The sequence below is a fragment of the Dipodomys ordii genome, unplaced genomic scaffold, assembly GCF_000151885.1.
Source record: "Dipodomys ordii isolate 6190 unplaced genomic scaffold, Dord_2.0 Scaffold28, whole genome shotgun sequence".
In the NCBI taxonomy this organism is placed as follows: Eukaryota; Metazoa; Chordata; class Mammalia; order Rodentia; family Heteromyidae; genus Dipodomys; species Dipodomys ordii.
Genome location: NW_012267244.1, coordinates 15,776,460 through 15,794,164, shown reverse-complemented (window position 1 = coordinate 15,794,164; position 17,705 = coordinate 15,776,460). Strand labels below are relative to the sequence as shown.

The following is a 17,705-nucleotide window of genomic DNA, read 5'->3' as shown; positions in this document are numbered from 1 at the left end:
CTCCTGAGTAGCTAGCTTTTTCTGAGTATTGGAGGGAGATAAGAGTCTCAGACCTTCCTATCTGGTCTGGTTTCAAACCATGATCCTCAGATCTCAGCCTCCTAAGTAGCTAGGATTACAGGTGTAATCCACCAGCACCCAGTTGGCTTATTTTTTAATGGGCATGCTTATTTAATGCAATAAAACAGATGCTGCTGTGATGGCCACCTATGACTCTTAGGCCTCAAATTCCTGACAAAAGCATAGGCTTTTGCCTAGTCAACCTAAATGGCACTACCACGTCCAAAAGCATCTTGGGCAAGGGGAAACTCCCACTAAGGTCAAGCAACCCACTCTGGCCTTGCCCCACCAACAAAGGCAGCATGCTAGAATTCATTTGGGAGAGAGAGAGAGAGAGAGAGAGTGTGTGTGTGTGTGTGCGTGTGTGTGCGCGCGCGCATGCGCACACACACGTCCAGAATCAGTGCTTCAACTCAGGATCTGGGTACTATCCCTTAGCTTTTTAGATTAAAAACTAATGATCTACCACATATGCCACAGCTCCGCTTCTAAATTTTTTTGATGGTTAATTGGAGATGAGAATCTCTTAGGCTTGTCTGCTCAGGCTGGCTTCAAATCATGATCTTTAGATCTCAGCCTCCTGAGTAGCTAGGATTAGAGATGTGAGCCTCCAATGCCCAATGTGCTACTCTTTTAACCACAAAGACCTTCAACCTCATGGCCCAGCTTGAGGAGCAGGTACTGATGGACTTGCTGGGTAGGAAATATGACCCACTGTGCTAGGCACACTATTGGGGAGCATCAACTGTCTGACCCAATTTGGACTTCTAAGCAAGAAAGCCAATAAATCCAAGAAACTACTGGGGCCTATATAAGGTCAAGTTCTGATGCAAGAGGAAATCCTTAATAACTTCCCTTCTCAAGACATTGAGTCTCTATGAAATCTGACCTTCCTCCCACTCCTTAGGCCTGTTCCCTGGCATCCCCTGTTCTTCTCTCTCCCCTCCTTATTCCAAGCTTATATGTTTCAGTAGTTTCAAGAAGTGGAAGAAGGTGGATCTATCCCCAGTCTTCTGAGGACAAAAGTGCCACAAGTCTTTTGGCAAGTCCTGGGCACATACATTAGAAGTAGCTGACAAGGACAGCCCATCCATCTTTAGAAAGCAGAGAAGCTCTAAACTGCTACACAATCAGAGTTATATCCTGCACCATTTGGTAACAAATCCTGTCCATATATCAAACAAAAAGCTCTTAATCACTTAAACACCTAAATATAAAAACATAAATTCTACTTTCTGTGTGAACCTTTCTCCTGCTCACAAATCAAACCAAGAGAAAATGCTAAGGTTTAGCCTTAAGCTTTATATGCATTTGCAATTTGGATTTTTACAGCTAGGATTTTTCCCTACTTTGATACGTTATCTTCAGATTAACTGCTCTATTTTCAAACATGTCACAAACAAGTATAATTCATAAGACTGGTTCTGCTATTTGTCCAAGAGTCTAACATCTGTATGATATATTTTTCTTCAGAAGTCTATAAAATTAACATCTGAAGACAAAAAACAAAATACTTTTATACATTCTCAAATTATTTCAGACAAGGTATGATAAGTGGTATGACAAAGACACCCAGCCCATCCACCCTTACAGGAAGCAGATAGTGTCTACAATCCACTGTATGCAGGATCATCTGAGAAAAGAGTCACCTTAACATCCTTCTGAAAAGTTAAGCATCATATCAAATTTCTCAGCTGAGCTAGATTGAAAAATGCAGGAAACAAGGCTGAAATCTTTAAAATAATTATGCTACCCAGGGCAGAAAGAACAACAAATATTTCCTGCTAATTTTACTGTAAGAACCTTCACATACAATACCACAAAGTCACAGCTAAAGACCCACACCACAGCATCAGCTGTCATCATTTTCAATTTTGCATCTATGGAGCCATTCAGCTACAAATAATCTGTAGGAAACAGCTCCACTAAAAAAGTGACTCATACATTTGTAGTGCTCCAAATAACAAAGCTCATGCCAACTGCATCAAAGCCTTGCAAAAAGAGATGATTATTTTCAAAACAGTAGAAAACATTCAGATTTTCCCTTCTTCACTTTTGTACCTGTAACTAATGTGTCTCCATATAAGGCTTTGAACTCATTGAATCTGCTTCCATCCACGATTCTAGCAATGACCTAAGAGGAAAAAATAATAATAATAAGTGTCTCTGAATAATGATACCACAGAGCAATTTTTGTATTCAAGTTATTTATAAGGAAAATTAATTACAGTGACATAGTCACTTTCACAAAAATGTCACTGTACACAGAAAAATGGTCCTAGAATTTTACCTGACAGACATCGTTACTGATCAGAACATATACTGGGCTCTAATTTTACTATAAAGCAAGAGCTATTGCACCATAAAGCAAGAGCACTATTGCACACAAGAAAACAGTAGCAAGGACACAGGGTACTGGTGACTGGGCTCAGCTCCAAGCAGAGGTGCAGGGGGTTGGTATGCCTCAGAATACAACCAGAAGAAGCAGGGCACAGAAGAGCTTAGAGTTAGAAGACACTGGCACCAGTCAAAGGAATCACAAAGCCTGGTTTCCCAGAGCACATTATTTGAGTCATTTTCACTTCCACATAGATGATACAGAGCAAGGAAGACATGATGAAGAAGGACCAAAAGGACTTGATGAAGTTCTACCTCTGAAAAACTGGTCATAAAACCTTTCAAACCTACATCTTAAAACTGATGTAGCTCTGTGGTACTCACCTAACATGCATAAGGCCCTGGGTTCAATCCCCAGCAAAATCAATTGTTTTATTGTAAAATCAATAAATGAATGAATAACCTTAAAGTTCTCTGCATCTACTTCTTCATCTTTTTTAAAGCTAATATTTTAAATGTTAACTAAAGCACACTTACTGGCTCTCATTTTAAGGGTCTATTGTTATTACTATCTGCTAGTTAATTTGCATAAATATGCAACTATACCAGTTAACTGTTTTAGCTATGGGCCTCCAGAGCTGAGCCTCTTTTAACAAGCAATGAACAAATAACAACTACCATTGCTCCAGAAAGAAGAGTTGCTCCAAGGGTACAGCAATCAAGGGCTCGTTAGTAGAACTGATCTTGAATCTTCCTCCTACACATGTCACATTAAAGTATCTTCCTAAGAATCTAGACTTCAAGAACAGATAGACAATATGGTTCTATACCCACTTCTAGAAGCAGAAACCAGTGCTCAGATGTTTAATCCTACACAATGGACTGGGTTTTCCAGTTCAGATTTCAGTTGTTGTTGTTAACTCCACAAATATTGAGACTCTGTCCAACTCTTACTTGCTTTCTTTAAAAAAAAAAAAAATAGAGGCCGGGCGCTGGTGGATCACACCTGTAATCCTAGCTACTCAGGAGGCTGAGATCTGAGGATCGCGGTTCAAAGCCAGCCCGGGCACGAGAAACCGTGAGACTCCTATCTCCAATAAACCACCAGAAAACCGGAAGTGGCGCTGTAGCTCAAGTGGTAGAGCGCTCGCCTTGAGCTGAAGAGCTGAGGGACAGCGCCCAGGCCCAGAGTTCAAGCCCCACGACCGACTAAAAAAAAAAAAAAAATAGAATTTAACAACAACAGTCAGCACAAAACAGCAAAAAATGAAAGATGAGGTTACTATTTAAAAAAGTAAGACACAGTGGTGCACTACTGTACTCCAGCACACAGAAGGCTAAAAAAGCACGTCCATACAATGGAATAACAAATGCATTTATCAATTCATACATAAAGTATTTACTTAATGCTTACCATATTACTATATTATTAGTATAAGAATTAAAACCCAGCTAGAGAAAATGTTTCATGAAGAACTTTTAATGACAAGGAAAAATGTTTATAATTTGAATTGTAAAAGAAAAAGCATGGTATGTAGATATGTGTATGTACAGCCATACAACACTATCCATGAGGGACTGGTTCTGGAACTCTCATATCACAACCCACATATATTCAAGTCCTTTACATAAAGTGGAATAGTACCTGCACATAACCTATGCCCATCCTCCTAAAGCAGACAGTTGCTCCTATTACCTAACATAATGTAAATTCTATACAAATAATTGTTGTACGGCACTGAGTAGGGAATAAGGATAAGAACAATGTCTGTACATGATCAGCTGCAGATATTTCTTTAGTGACCTGTGGCTAGTGGAATCCATGGGAGCAGAACCACAAACCCAGAAGCCATGGATGACAGCCAAATATAAACATGTCTTATGTCAAAATATCCAAAAGTGAGCCACTCTCTCTGGCTGATAGAATAGAACCATTTTAAGAACTGTGTTTTCTACATTTTTTATTGAGTAAATAGTTTTATAGCCAAAAAGAGGAAGAAACTTTAAAGGTTAAAGTTTCTAGCACAGATACTCTTATTAAGATGATTTCCCAGTCCAAAAATTATCCTGCCAGCTATAGATACTGAACAAAATAAAAGCCTACATGCTCCAAGCAAACGCTGAAAATTGTCATTTTAGATTACAGAAGACTGTATCAAAATCTGTAACCATAGCAACTTTTCCAACTGTAATCAAGTCTACTCTTCACTAATGTCATACTGATTTTCCAAAAGGATTTTTTTCTGACATTTTATCCATTTCCCAAGTAGAACACTGAGAAGGCATAGCTGAATTCTGTGAAGATGCACTGTGTTGTTCCTAATGCCCACAGGGGTGTAGAGTCTGATCTGGGAACAATCCAAGCTCTGTTGTAGTGCACTGAAAATTTCCCAATTACTAAAGACTTCTCCATCTCACTAGTGACACCTATACTATGAAAAAACATCTTTCCTATATGTCACTTCCTTACTGAGTAAGAACCACATCTATCCCTGTGCAAGAACATACAGCAACAAACTAGCTTTGAGAATGACACACAAAGATACTGTGACAGTATGGCTAACAGCTCAGTTTCCTTTCCACATACCTCTCGGACATCAAAGCTCCTCTTAAGGTTTGCCCCAACGATTCCATACAACTCATCAGCAGGAAATAATGGCTCTTCAGAAGGTTCAACAGTAACCTATAAAAATTTGGAACACTATGTCAACCTGATTCAGGTGGCATAAGCTACAATACTCTGCAGGAAAATAAAAGGAGAGCATATACTACATACATCCAGTTTCTTGTGGTAATTGAGACTCCTCACAACCTTCCTTGTTAAGTGAAGGGCATGGTGATCATCCAAGGCATAGTGGTCAGTGACTCCAGACTTTCTAGAGAGTAAAGCACATAATAACAACTAGAACTGGGAAAAAGAAGAAATTAAACATCTAAACCCAAATACCTTCCTCAGCTAAGGACAATTCTTACTTGCAAAGTACTTCCATAAGAGTCATTTTATTTATTTCTCCTAATGTCACTGGAAAATGACATAACCTTCATTTTCCAAAGAGGAAAGACAGAGGTACACACAGGTACCTTGCCCTAGAACTAATAGCAGCAGTACCAGAGCCTATGACTTCTATTTCTCCTGACCTTCTGCTAAACCATGGGCCTTGCTGACAAGGCTTCTTTTTTAAGTGCTCCTGGAACAGAATGATGCACACTGTCCACAGATGGTACACATTCACAATTAGCCAATAACATCAGGAGTGTCTGCACCCAACTGGGCTTCTAATGAAGATATTGATCATGGTCTCTTGAAGACCCTGGTAATGAAGCTGAAAATAATGTCCCCTGAATGATGGATAAAAATCTAGGCCAAGCCAGGCTCCAGTGGCTCATGTCTGTAATCTAGCTACTCAGGAGGCTGAGATCTGAGGATCACAGCTCAAAGCCAGACAGGCAGGAAAGTCTCTCAGACTCTTATCTCCAAAAATCTACTCAGAAAAAACAGAAGTAGTGCTGTAGCTCAAGTGGTAGAAAGCTAGCCTTGAGCACAGAGAGGCTCAGGGACAGAGCTCAGGCCCTGAGGTCAAACCCCACGACCAGCAAAAAAAAAAAAAAAATCCCCATAAAATAGGGAATGATGAGATGGGAGTTCCTCTGGATTTAAAGTGCCACAAAGGAAGCATGGGCTTGCTCTGGTGACTAGTTTTGCCCGAGTCAGATGGCTTGTTATTTCAGATGTTGATGTACTACGGCTATCTAATAAAGCATTTTAAAAGTTCTTCAAACTCGGGTAAAAATATATACCTGAAGAAAAAAATTGAGGGTTCATCTTATATGGACTGAGCTGCTACACTTGAAGGTCTGATGTCACATGTAAGGAAACTGCCCAACCCTTGGCTGTCATGATAATTTCATGTAACTCTACCTCTGGACTGGGTGTTCACAAATAAGAGCAAAGGCCATGTTATTCTTTATTATAGCTCTTCATTGTTATGCATATAATGGGCCTTTCAACAATATAACATTTCAAAATTGATCCTATCTAATGCTTTACTCATAAAACCAATGATAATAACTTCTAACCGCACCATAATCAATTAAAAACAGAAACAGAGGGAGCTGTATTTAAAATAGTATTTTCTTATAAAAAATTGTCTAATATTTAGGCAAATTACCAAAACAGAAGGAAAGAAAAATCTTTGGTGAGAAACTATATAAGCAAGTTTTGTATCAAATTAACCTTGTATCAAATTAACCTCTACTTTAGTGGTAGAGGTTTGCCTAGCATGCATGGAGCCCTGGGTTCAATTCCTCAGTACCACATAAACAGAAAAAGCCAGAAGTGGTGCTGTGGCTCAAGTGGTAGTGAACTAGCCTTGAAAAAAAAGAAGTTCAGGGACAGTGCCCAGGCCCTGAAAACAAGCCCCAGGGCTGGCAGGGAAAAAAAAAAGACTAATCAGAGGCTTCACAGAACATAAAACAATATGTGACAAGTACATTTTTTAACACTTTTTTAAAAAATTGCCATGGTTTCAAACAGACAACTGTGAACAGTCTCTGGTGTTTTTCTGTACCAGAAACTGTACTAGGAGGTTGGAACTAGCCATATCTCCATTCCACACAAGAAATGAGGCTCAAGCAGCCTAAAGTCTGGCTAAATCTCAAGAGAAGTAAGTGCAACAAACAGAAAATGAATTCCAGAATCAACATTCCTAACCTGATGGTCTGCCTACATACAGCTTTATTTTTTTAAACAGTCAAATGTTTACAAAAATATTTTGGCAGGGCGTTGGTGGCTCACACCTGTAATCCTAGCTCTCAGGAGGACTAGAACTAAGAATCACGGTTTAAAGCCAGCCCGGGCAGAAAAGTCCATGAGACTCAAATCTCCAATAAACCACTAGAAAACCAGAAGTGGCACTTGGCACAAGTGGTAGAGCGCTTGCCTTGAGCTGAAGAATGCAGGGACAGCGTCCAAGCCCCGAGTTCAAGCCCCATGACCAACCAAAAAAAAAAATTTTTGTTCCTCGGGCATCTATGGCTCATACCTGTAATCCTCATACCTGTAATCCTAGCTACTTAGGAGGCTGAGATGTGAGGATCAAGTCTGAAGTCAGCCAGAGCAGGAAAGTCCATGAGACTTTTTATTTGTTTTTTGTCGGCTTGAGCCGTAGCGCTGTTTCTGGTTTTCTGGTGGTTTATTGGAGATAAGAGTCTCACGGACTTTCTTGCCCGGGCTGGCTTTGAACTGTGACCCTCAGATCTCAGCCTCCAGAGTAGCTAGGATTATAGGCATGAGCCACCAACACCCAGCCATGAGACTCTTACTTCTAATTAACCACTAGAAAACTGTAAGAGCTGTGGCTCAAAGTAGTAGAATGCTAGCCTTGAGTGAAGAGCCTAGGGACAATGCCAGGCCCTGAGTTCAAGCCATACAATTGACAAAAAAAAAAATATGTTCCTCAATTATTATATTGCTGTCCCCTGATGAAGCATTTACAAACACATGTCCTATGTTCCTAACTTGCACCTTTCTATTTGCCACCCTGTTCTCTCCAGAATGAAATGCCCATGCCAGCCTGGTACATACTTGCTGGTATCCATGTAGTAACAGTCAGAAGCAGCCAGTTGTACAACAGTACTATACCTATACCACTGCCCACCCCCCAACCCCTACCCCCTGCCGTGTTGCTCAGGCAACATGCCACCTCCCAAATTTTAATTTGACCAAGTCAACTCCACCCTAATCATTCGTTTAATTATTCTCCCTGTAACTGTTAAGTGTAAAGTTAGCAGCATGTTTATAATTTTTTTAGTTCATTCATTTCTTTCTCCTGACTAATTATAAGAACTTGAGGATAGGAACTAGATCTAAGATTTTCTGAATTAGTCATTTGACTTAATACAATCAATCTATCCACAAGTGATTGTCAAAGGAATGAGTTCTTGAAAACTGGGACAAAGGATCCCTCAACAAACTAGCAAGAGGCTAGTTTGGAAGTTTATGATAGGAAAAAGAAAAATGTAGAAATGTCACCACTCATCCTCCCTGTCACCTTAAATTTCTCCCACAGCCACCTGACTCCCTAAAGAGCAAAGGGAGCTTACTGACCTGTGTGGCTATTGAACTTGATGGTGCAACTTAGTTCAAGCTGCCACTTGGAGCATAGTGCTGAGCCCCTTTCTCTAAAGGTATTCACCCTAAGGTGAAGATATTTAGTGCAACAGTTTTAAATTCCGCCTCTATGCAGACTCCCAAAAAAAAACTTCCAACCCTGAACTGTTCCTCTCATAGGAGACTGCCTTCCTAGCAATCTCAACTTAGATGTCACATGAGCAGATCTAGTTTTTCAAGTCTGAAAGGAATGCCTGATCCCCTTTTCCCAGTCCCAAATTCTCCTCCAGGTGTCCTATTCAGAAAATGAAATCAGCTCATGTCATCATGTTTACCTCCTCACCTTCCTATACCCCTATAAAAAAAACCATCACATCTTTGATCACACCTCAAAAACAAAATTGTGCCTGGTACATAATACATACTCAATGGATATTTGTTAAATGAGAAACCTGGCTCTCCAGTCCTACACCATACTGAAAAAACTGAAGTCTAGCTTATAAATGCAATTGTGCAAAAAACTGAACCCAGAACATCAGATTGAAGACTAAGTTATAGTTTAGCCTGACAAGCTGAGCACTGAGAAAAAAATGATGTAAAACAAGTAACATAGTCATCAATCCTAAAAAGAAACAAGCATTCCTGTTTCACCTGCAGTGAAGATCAGCACCACCAAGATCCTCCGCAGACACCTCTTCACCAGTAGCTGCTTTAACCTACAAGGACAAAATCTACAGTGAAAGATCAGTCTATCCATAATACAAATGATTCCCTAAACAAGCATATCTTCTAACCTGACTATAACCACAGAACTATGCAACACTAGCATACCCAGAGAATATGACCACTAGTCTACAGATGAAAAACCTGAACCCAGATTAACTAAGAATTTGCCCTCAGTCCTTGCACAAGTGATGAAGCCTGACTTGAGCCAAACATTTCCCACTGAAAGCTTGCCCCTCCCTCTCCTGTGCTGCCTCCACACAGGCCGCAAAGCCTTTTGAGTCTGTTAGTTCCCCCTCCCACCTAGGATCCTTTTTGTCTCACCTATCTTTGCAATTCCCACTAGCTTGCCATACCCACTCCACTTTCTCACAGTGACAGACGCCTACAGTATTAGCAGAGTAGGGCTTGCCAATCCAAGGTCCTACGGAATTCCATTTACACACCTCCAATACCACCCTTGCCACACTGGATTTCAGTAATGTTCAAGGATCCCTATCATCAAGTTTATACTGTGACTTCCTTGGGGGCAGGATTTATCTTCAAGTAACTTAATAGGCTAAAATTTTAATTATCACCTACTCTGGGTTACACCTTTAAGGTGGAAAAAATTTTCCTAGATTACCTTACATGAAAATGGAGAATATGAGTAAAGAGAAAGAAATCTCAAATAATAAATGAATGACTTAATTGTAACTTGAGAAATTGTAGCAGGAAAAAAGGAAGAAAAATCATTAATGCTAAATGACACCCTGATCCTGTGGGAACTATATTGATTCCTACTTCCCTGGGTTAATCTGTTCTTCAATAGAAAAAAAAAATCTAGCTGGGCACCAATCGCTCATGCCTGTAATCCTAGCTACTTAGGAGGCTGAGATCTGAGGATCATGGTTCAAAGCTAGCCCAGGAAAGTCCATGAGACTCTTATCTCTAATAAACCACTCACAAAACTGGAAGTGGTGCTATGTATGGCTCAAGTGGTAGAGCGCTAGCCTTGAGCTGAAGAGCTGAGGGACTGTGCCCAGGCCCAGAGTTCAATCCCCACAACCAAAAAAAAAAATCTGTATTCAAATAAAAATCATTAAGATACAACACAGAAATGACTTATTATTTGCTACATCAGAAGACTTTCTTAAAGTATCTCTCTACAGGGAGAGGTAATTAAAACTTGCAATTATTTTACCCCCAGAAATCAATTATTGGTTTTCCTCCCAAAAAATTCAGTGTAAAGTAACATTCAATCCAGACAATAACTAATTATAAGAGGTGTCTGGATATTTAAAGTAGCCAAAAAATAATAAATGACAGATATATTTATTTTCAGGGATCTGACTAATAAACTGAAAAAAATAAGAATTTGTCATCAGTTAATATTTATTGAACACCCACGTTTGATGCTGTGATAGGTGCAAAGATGATAAAGTTAGAGAAAATTAAAACAGCTTATAAATAACAAGTCAGAAGATAAATGAGACAGAAAAACAAATTTCTTCAAAAGCTGATCTCACTAACATTTGCTTCTGTCACTTTCTAAGCTTCTCAAAAGTGACTGCTGCTGAACCTCATCTACAAAGCCTTTCTCAGCATCTTTAATGACAGCCAGATTTAGAGATCTCATAGAGATAGAGGTGCTCTTCTAAACACTGTTTTCAAAGGTTCACTACTAATGTAGGTTGAGAACCTTCAGATAACTGCAGGTTTGCTGTTATTGTTTGCTTCTAACATACAAGCTAAACCTGAACCACAAAAGTTACAACTACTCGGGCTGGGAAGGTGGCTCAGTGGTAGAGCGCTTGCCTTGCATGCCTGAGGCCCTGGGTTCGATTCCTCAGTACCACATAAGCAAAAAGAAAAAAGCTGGAAGTGGCGCTGTGGCTCAAGTGGTAGAGCGCTAGCCTTGAGCTGAACAGCCCAGAGTTCAGGCCCCATGACCGGACCCAAAAAAAAAAAAAGTTACAACTACTGACTCCATAAAATCTCTAATACACTCAGCATTATTCAAGCATTACGATACATTTTCTTCCCAACAGAAATGTCGAAATTTCACTCATACCATAACTCATTTTCTAGTGAAAAATAAACCAGAACTACTCACAAAAGTGCATTCCCTTCACTCGGCAAGTGTAGCCAGCTATGATGGAGTTGAGGTAGGAGAATTTTGAGTTTGAGGCTAGTCTCAATTATACAGAAAAATCTTGGCTAAAAAAGGGAAGGAGGAGAAGGAGGAAGGTAGGAAACAGATCAAGAGGACTGCAATTGATGGACAGCCCAGGCAAAGAGTTAGCACGATCCAATCTTAACCAATAAAAAGCTGAGTGGCCAGGTGCCAGTGACTCACACCTGTAATCCTACCTACTCAGAAAGCTGAAATATGAAGATCAAGGTTAGAAGCCAGCTGGGGCAGGAAAGTCTGAGATAGCTTTCTGGTAGTTAATAGGCAGTAAGAGTCTTAGTTCCTGCCTGGGCTGGCTTCAAACTGGGATCCTCAAATCTCAGCCTTCTGACTAGTTAGGATTACAGGTGTGAGCCACCTGTGTATTGCCCATAAAACTCTCATCTCCAATTAACAGGACCAGGGGAGCCAGAAGTGGGGCTGTGGCTCAAGCGATAGAGAGCTAGCCTTGAACAAAAATGTTGAAGGACAGCATCCAAGCCCAGGACTGGCACTGACACGTGCACGAGCATGCATGTGTATGCATGCACACGAGTGCGTGCACACAGACACACACATACATACACATACATACACACACACACACACACACACACACACACACACACACACAAGCTGAGTGGTGTTTGTCTGATATTCTCTCTACAAACAAAGTATAAATGGGAGAGTCAAAGCCCAAGCCAACCTAGATGTAAATGGGAGACCATGTACAAAAAAATACCTTGTAAAGTTTAAGAGTATCACTCCAGTGGTAGAATGCCTACCTAGCAAGTGCAAGACTCTTAGTATAAACAGGGGTAGGAGTGGGTGGGGGGAGAAAGAGAGAGGAGAGACGAAGGGAGAAAGGGGGAGGAGAGGGAAAGAAGGAGAGAGGGAGAAGAAAGAATGATAGAATGGGTGATGACACTGATCAAAATGCATTGTACTTTTATAAAATGATTTGCTGATTAAAATCACCTTTGTATAACTACTGAAAGCTAGCAAATCCTTTTTGAAAAATGAAAAACAAGGAAAAATATTGAGTGCATTTCCCTCTCATTAACCAATAACATCTGTCCCATGTAGCATGAGTAATCCTAAAGAATAAGAGTACTGAAAGTGCTGAAGCTTGCTGTGAGACTTTTTATCACATTTAAACCAACAGCTCTTCTGGCTCATCTTGTCTTCCATAGGAGTTATTAAAAATTAACACAATCACTGGGGAAATGCCAGCAGTTTACATAAATGCATGAGGTGTGTGTGTGTGTGTGTGTGTGTGTGTGTGCACGCACATGTACACGTGCACACAGTGAGTCCCTCTCAAAAAAAAAGAAAAGAGAAAGAAAGGAGAGGGGAAGGAAAGAGTGAGGGAAAGAAGGAAGGAGGGATTTCCTTTTCCTTTTCATGCCTGTAGGGTTTTTAACTCAGGACCTCACACTTAGCTTTTTCACTCAAGTCTAGCACTCTACTACTTGAACCACAGCTCCACTTCGAGCCTAACTGGAGGGAGAGGAGTTTCTCGAACTGTCCTGCCCAGTGGAGCTCCAACTTTGGGGCTTAGAGCCTCAGCTCTTTCCTTCTAGCAGTTCCTGGGCGTTTCTCAATCCTGTGCATGGTCCTAGCCTAACTCCTCCTCCCCATCCCTACTAGTAACTGGTGTTGCACTCTTCCCCAGAAGGGATGCAGAGTGAGTGCAGGGACGATCTCCATCTCAGGTGGAGCACAGTGTGACTGTCACTGTCTTGGGAAGGCCGTAGAAGCGGGGGAAGGAGGGAGTGGATGGACCTGCATTCACATCACTGTTATGATATCTAAAAACAAGAAACAAAACCCAGTGTCAATCAACTGGTGAATGGGTAAACAGTATGGAGCATAGCTATACAATGGAATACTACTATTCAGCCACAAAAAAATAATGAAGCAAGCCAGGAAGCCAGGTGTGATAGCACTTGCCTAGAACCCTAGCTACTTGGGAAGGAGAGGCAGAAGCAACACCTAAAAAAAAAACAAGTTTAAATTAAATACACAATAGTATATAACCCAGCAATCTTCTAGCCGTATAGCCAGTACAATAAGACAGGGACTTAAACAGATACTTGTGCATCTATATTCACAGTAGCATTATTCACAACAGTGTAAAGATGAAAATAATACAAATGTCCAATAAGAATAACAAAATATGTTTATAGACAGCCTTAAATATTAAAATTTTGACACATGCTACAATATGCCTGAATCCTGAGGACATTATGCTGAGTGAACTAGTCATAAAAGGACAAATAGTGTATGACTTTATGTACTTGTGAGATGCCTACAGCAAATTCATAGCCAGAATGGAGAAGGGTAGATACCCAGGCAGCAGAGTGGCAGGAATAGTTAGCGTTGGATAGGTTTCAGCAGATGAAGTAGTTCTGGAGATGGACCACTGATGGTGTATAACAATGTAAATGTACTTAATGCAATTTGTTACACATAACATTATTAAAAGGTAACAAAATTTACCCTAGTGTCCTGGGGCTTAAAGTAAGGACCTGGATGCTGTCCCTGAGCCGCTTTGTGCACAAGGCTAACCTTCCACCAACTGAGCCACAGCAATACTTCCAGCTTTTCCTGAATAGTTTATTGGAGATAAGAGTCTCATGGATTTCCTGCCCTGGCTGGCTTCAAATCATGATTCTCAGATCTCAGCCTCCTGAGTATAAGCTATAGGCATGAGACACCAGCGCCCAGCCATAGTGGTTTTTACACAACCCAAACTAGTTAAAATTGTATAATTTTGTCATTTCTATTTTTTAATTTGGTTTGGTTTTTTGTTTTTCTTTGTGCCAGTCCTGGGGCTTGAGGATTTTTTACTCGAGACTAGCATTCTACCACTTGAGCCACAGCTCCACTTCCAGTTTTTTGGTGGTTAACTGGAGATAAGAGGTCTCAAGGGATTTTCTGTCTGCGCTGCCTTCAAACTGTGATTCCCCAGATATCAGTCTCCTGAATAGTGAGGATTATAGGCTTGAACCACCATCACTTGGCTATGTCTATTTACCTTCAATCAGCAGAAATTATATGCTTACCAAGGGGGGTCCTGCCAAGAAAATGGTACCCTGCTTGCGTACGATGATGTTTTCATCAGCCATTGCAGGCACATAAGCCCCTCCTGCTGTACAGGAGCCCATGACCACCGCTATCTGGAAGAGATGGATGTGACAGCCATGATATGTAACTCAGTGAATTCAGTGTTTAATACAGTCTCAAACATTGCTGTGACCAGGGATATCACTAGCTGATCCCTGTACCTTCTTTTAAAAATAGGGTCCTTACATGTTTAGGATTCCCCTCTCTTTCCCCCCCCCCCAATTTTCCCTTTTCCTTCCTTCCTTCCTGGTTCCGCTCCTCCTTTCCCCTTTCTTCCCTCTCCTCACCTCTCCTTCCCTCCCTTCCATCTTAGAGAGGGCTGGCCTCAAATTCTTAAATACTGGGATTACAACAGGTATGAACCACCTGGCATTGTTTCATAATTTCTTATACCAAAACTTTTTTTTTTTTTGTTTTTGTTTTTTTTGGTCGGTCCAAACTCTCGGTTTGGGCGCTGTCCTGGGTTCTTCAGCTCAAGGAGAGCACTCTACCACTTGAGCCGCAGCGCCACTTCTGGTTTTCAAGGGGTCTATTGGAGATAAGAGCCTCATGGACTTTCCTGCCCGGGCTGGCTTTGAACCATGATCCTCAGATCTCAGCCTCCTGAGTAGCTAGGATTATAGGCGTGAGCCACCAGCGCCCAGCACCAAAACATTTTCAAGTACCTATAGTACAGGAGGCACTAGTGGCTCATGCCTGAAATCTAAGCTCCTGAGGAGGCTGAGATCTGAGGATTGCAGTTCAAAGCCAGCTAGAGCAGGAAACTCCATGAGAATCTTATCTCTAATAAAGTACTCAAAAGAGTCAGAAGAGGCACTGTGGTTCAAGTGGTAGAGTGCTTATCTTGAGCCAAAGAAGCTCAGATATAGCACCCAAGCCCAAAGTTCAAGTTCCAGGCTGGTCAAAAAAAAAAAAAAGTATTTATGGTATACTCATAATATATGATCACCCTGACAAGGAGAAAATGGGCCTAAAAACATTAGTCTGAGCAGCATGTGGAGCAAAACAGCACATGACACACTGAACTCAGCAAGGCTACATGAAAAGGGTAAACTTCACACTATATTGAAAATGAACTTTACAACTTGTGCTGGGGAGGAAAGGAAATGTTACGGAGGTGAGGAGGAAAGGGATGGTAGGGGAAAACAAAAGAGGCGGTAACAATGCTCCATAGGAAATGGACTCATTACCTTACTCATGTAACTGTAACCCCTCTATACACTATTTTTACAATAAAAAATTTTTTAAAAAAAGAAAGAAAAGGGTAAACTTCAAAATCTAGTAATAAGGACTCAAAATAATCACCACTTAACTTGTAGGAATACTAAAATGATCCCTCAAATGAATATTATTAATATTTTGTGTTATCCTAAAGATGAAAGTTTCCAAATATAAAAATGTTATTAATATATCAGTTAACTATCTTGGTTTAAAAAAAAAACTGAACTGGGCTGGGAAGGTGGCTCAGTGGTAGAGCACTTGCCTTGCACGCATGAAGCCCTGGGTTTGATTCCTCAGCACCACATAAGCAAAAAAGAAAAAAGCCGGAAGTGGTGCTGTGGCTCAAGTGGTAGGGCGCTAGCCTTGAGCTGAAGAGCTGAGGGACAGCGCCCAGGCCCAGAGTTCAAGCCCCATGACCGGACCAAAAAAAAAAAAAAAACTGAACTGTGTTTAAACTGTATCCAGAGAGTTCATAGTACTAATTTCTATGTGTTTAAAATCATTTTCCATACCTGACTTATGTAACTGTATATAACTTACGTAACTCTGTCCCTAAGACTCCATTCTCCAATTAACCAGTAAAAAGCCAATGTAGAGGAGTGGCTAAGCTTTGAGCAAAAAAGCCAAGTGAGAGCAAGAGGCCCTGAGTGTAAGCACACACACATGCACCATGCACCCACGTCACACACTCACTCACACACATACACACACAGAGTAAATTCTTTAATATTTTTAAGATTAAGGTAAAAATAAAATAGAATGTCAACACACTAAATCTGGGTAGTAGGCAGCTGAGTGCTCAGTTACCCTCTGTACTCCAAGTATTTAAAATGTCCAATTTTTTAAAAAAACTGTAAAGCGTAAAGAACCCAATTTGACCTTACCACCTATTCTCTATACTCAAGCTATTTCAATACTCAAATAAGAAAACAGTCAAGGAACTAGGAAAAGAGTGACAATGATGTAAGACTCTAAAAAGAAACACTTTTCAAAAATAAGACCTAAAGAACTAAACAGGCAGAGCAGAGTTCCACAAAAACAAACAGAGCAATGGGAGAGAAAAGAATAGCAATTGTCAGCAAGTACTCAAGAGACAAGACTGGGGGCGAGAGGTGGGATCCAGAAACAATACCATCACACCATCTGCAATAGAATGTGTCCCTCAAACCCATGTTGAAGCCATCATTCCCAGTATGATCTGAGGTGGAGCTCTGGGAGGTGACTGAGTTCAGATTAGGTCATATGGGTACAACCCCATGGTGGTATTAAGGCCCCTAGAAAGAATAGACACAAAATCTCTCTGCCAAGTGAAGCCAAAACCAGGAAAAGGAAGAGGAGAGCACTCCCCAAGGGCCTTACCACACTGACTGTGTTGATTCTAGAGACATCCAGCCTCCAAAACCATGAGAAATAGTGTTGTTGAAGACACCATGTCTAGAGAGGTTAGAATATGTACACCACACCATCAATGGATCATTTTTTTTCTCAGAACCCAGAGATCCCAGAGCCAAGCATCACTAACACTACACTCTCTCCTGACTCAAGGCATTCACTGAAGATTTTACATAAGGCCACAGAAGATAACAATTCTGGAAGTCCAGAAAGAAAACTGTCACATTGTCCAATTAGAAGAATTAAAAGGATACAAATTGTAGGACAACATTCAGAGGTAGAGATTTGACTTGCATACTACTAGAGCCAACAGTCCACCCAACCACCAAAAAGGGGCCTACACCACCATAGCAACAAGATGACAGATACCATTCGGAAGGCAAGGAAGCCCTCAGAAACTGACTTGAATCATGAGCAAGAAAGCAGAAAGTGGGCTGGGAAGGTGGCTCAGTGGTAGAGCGCTTGCTTTGCATGGTTAAGGCCCTGGGTTCGATTCCTCAGCACCACATAAGTAAAAAAGAAAAAAGCTGTTAGTGGCGCTGTGACTCAAGTGGTAGAGTGCTAGCCTTGAGCTGAAGAGCG

The 17,705-nt window shown here is 40.8% G+C and overlaps 1 protein-coding gene across 1 annotated transcript in view; it reads right to left on the bottom strand.

Moving 5' to 3' along the window:
* The window catches only part of Mccc2 (methylcrotonoyl-CoA carboxylase 2 (beta)), a 53,448-nt gene that overhangs the window by 15,773 nt on the left and 19,970 nt on the right, over nt 1-17,705 (bottom strand). The window contains exons 7-11 of the mRNA XM_013015909.1: nt 14,450-14,563; nt 9,158-9,222; nt 5,174-5,273; nt 4,985-5,080; nt 2,122-2,194 (exon numbers count right to left, since the gene is read on the bottom strand). Coding sequence (XP_012871363.1) covers nt 2,122-2,194; nt 4,985-5,080; nt 5,174-5,273; nt 9,158-9,222; nt 14,450-14,563 — 448 coding nt within the window. The remainder of the gene's footprint in view (nt 1-2,121; nt 2,195-4,984; nt 5,081-5,173; nt 5,274-9,157; nt 9,223-14,449; nt 14,564-17,705) is intronic.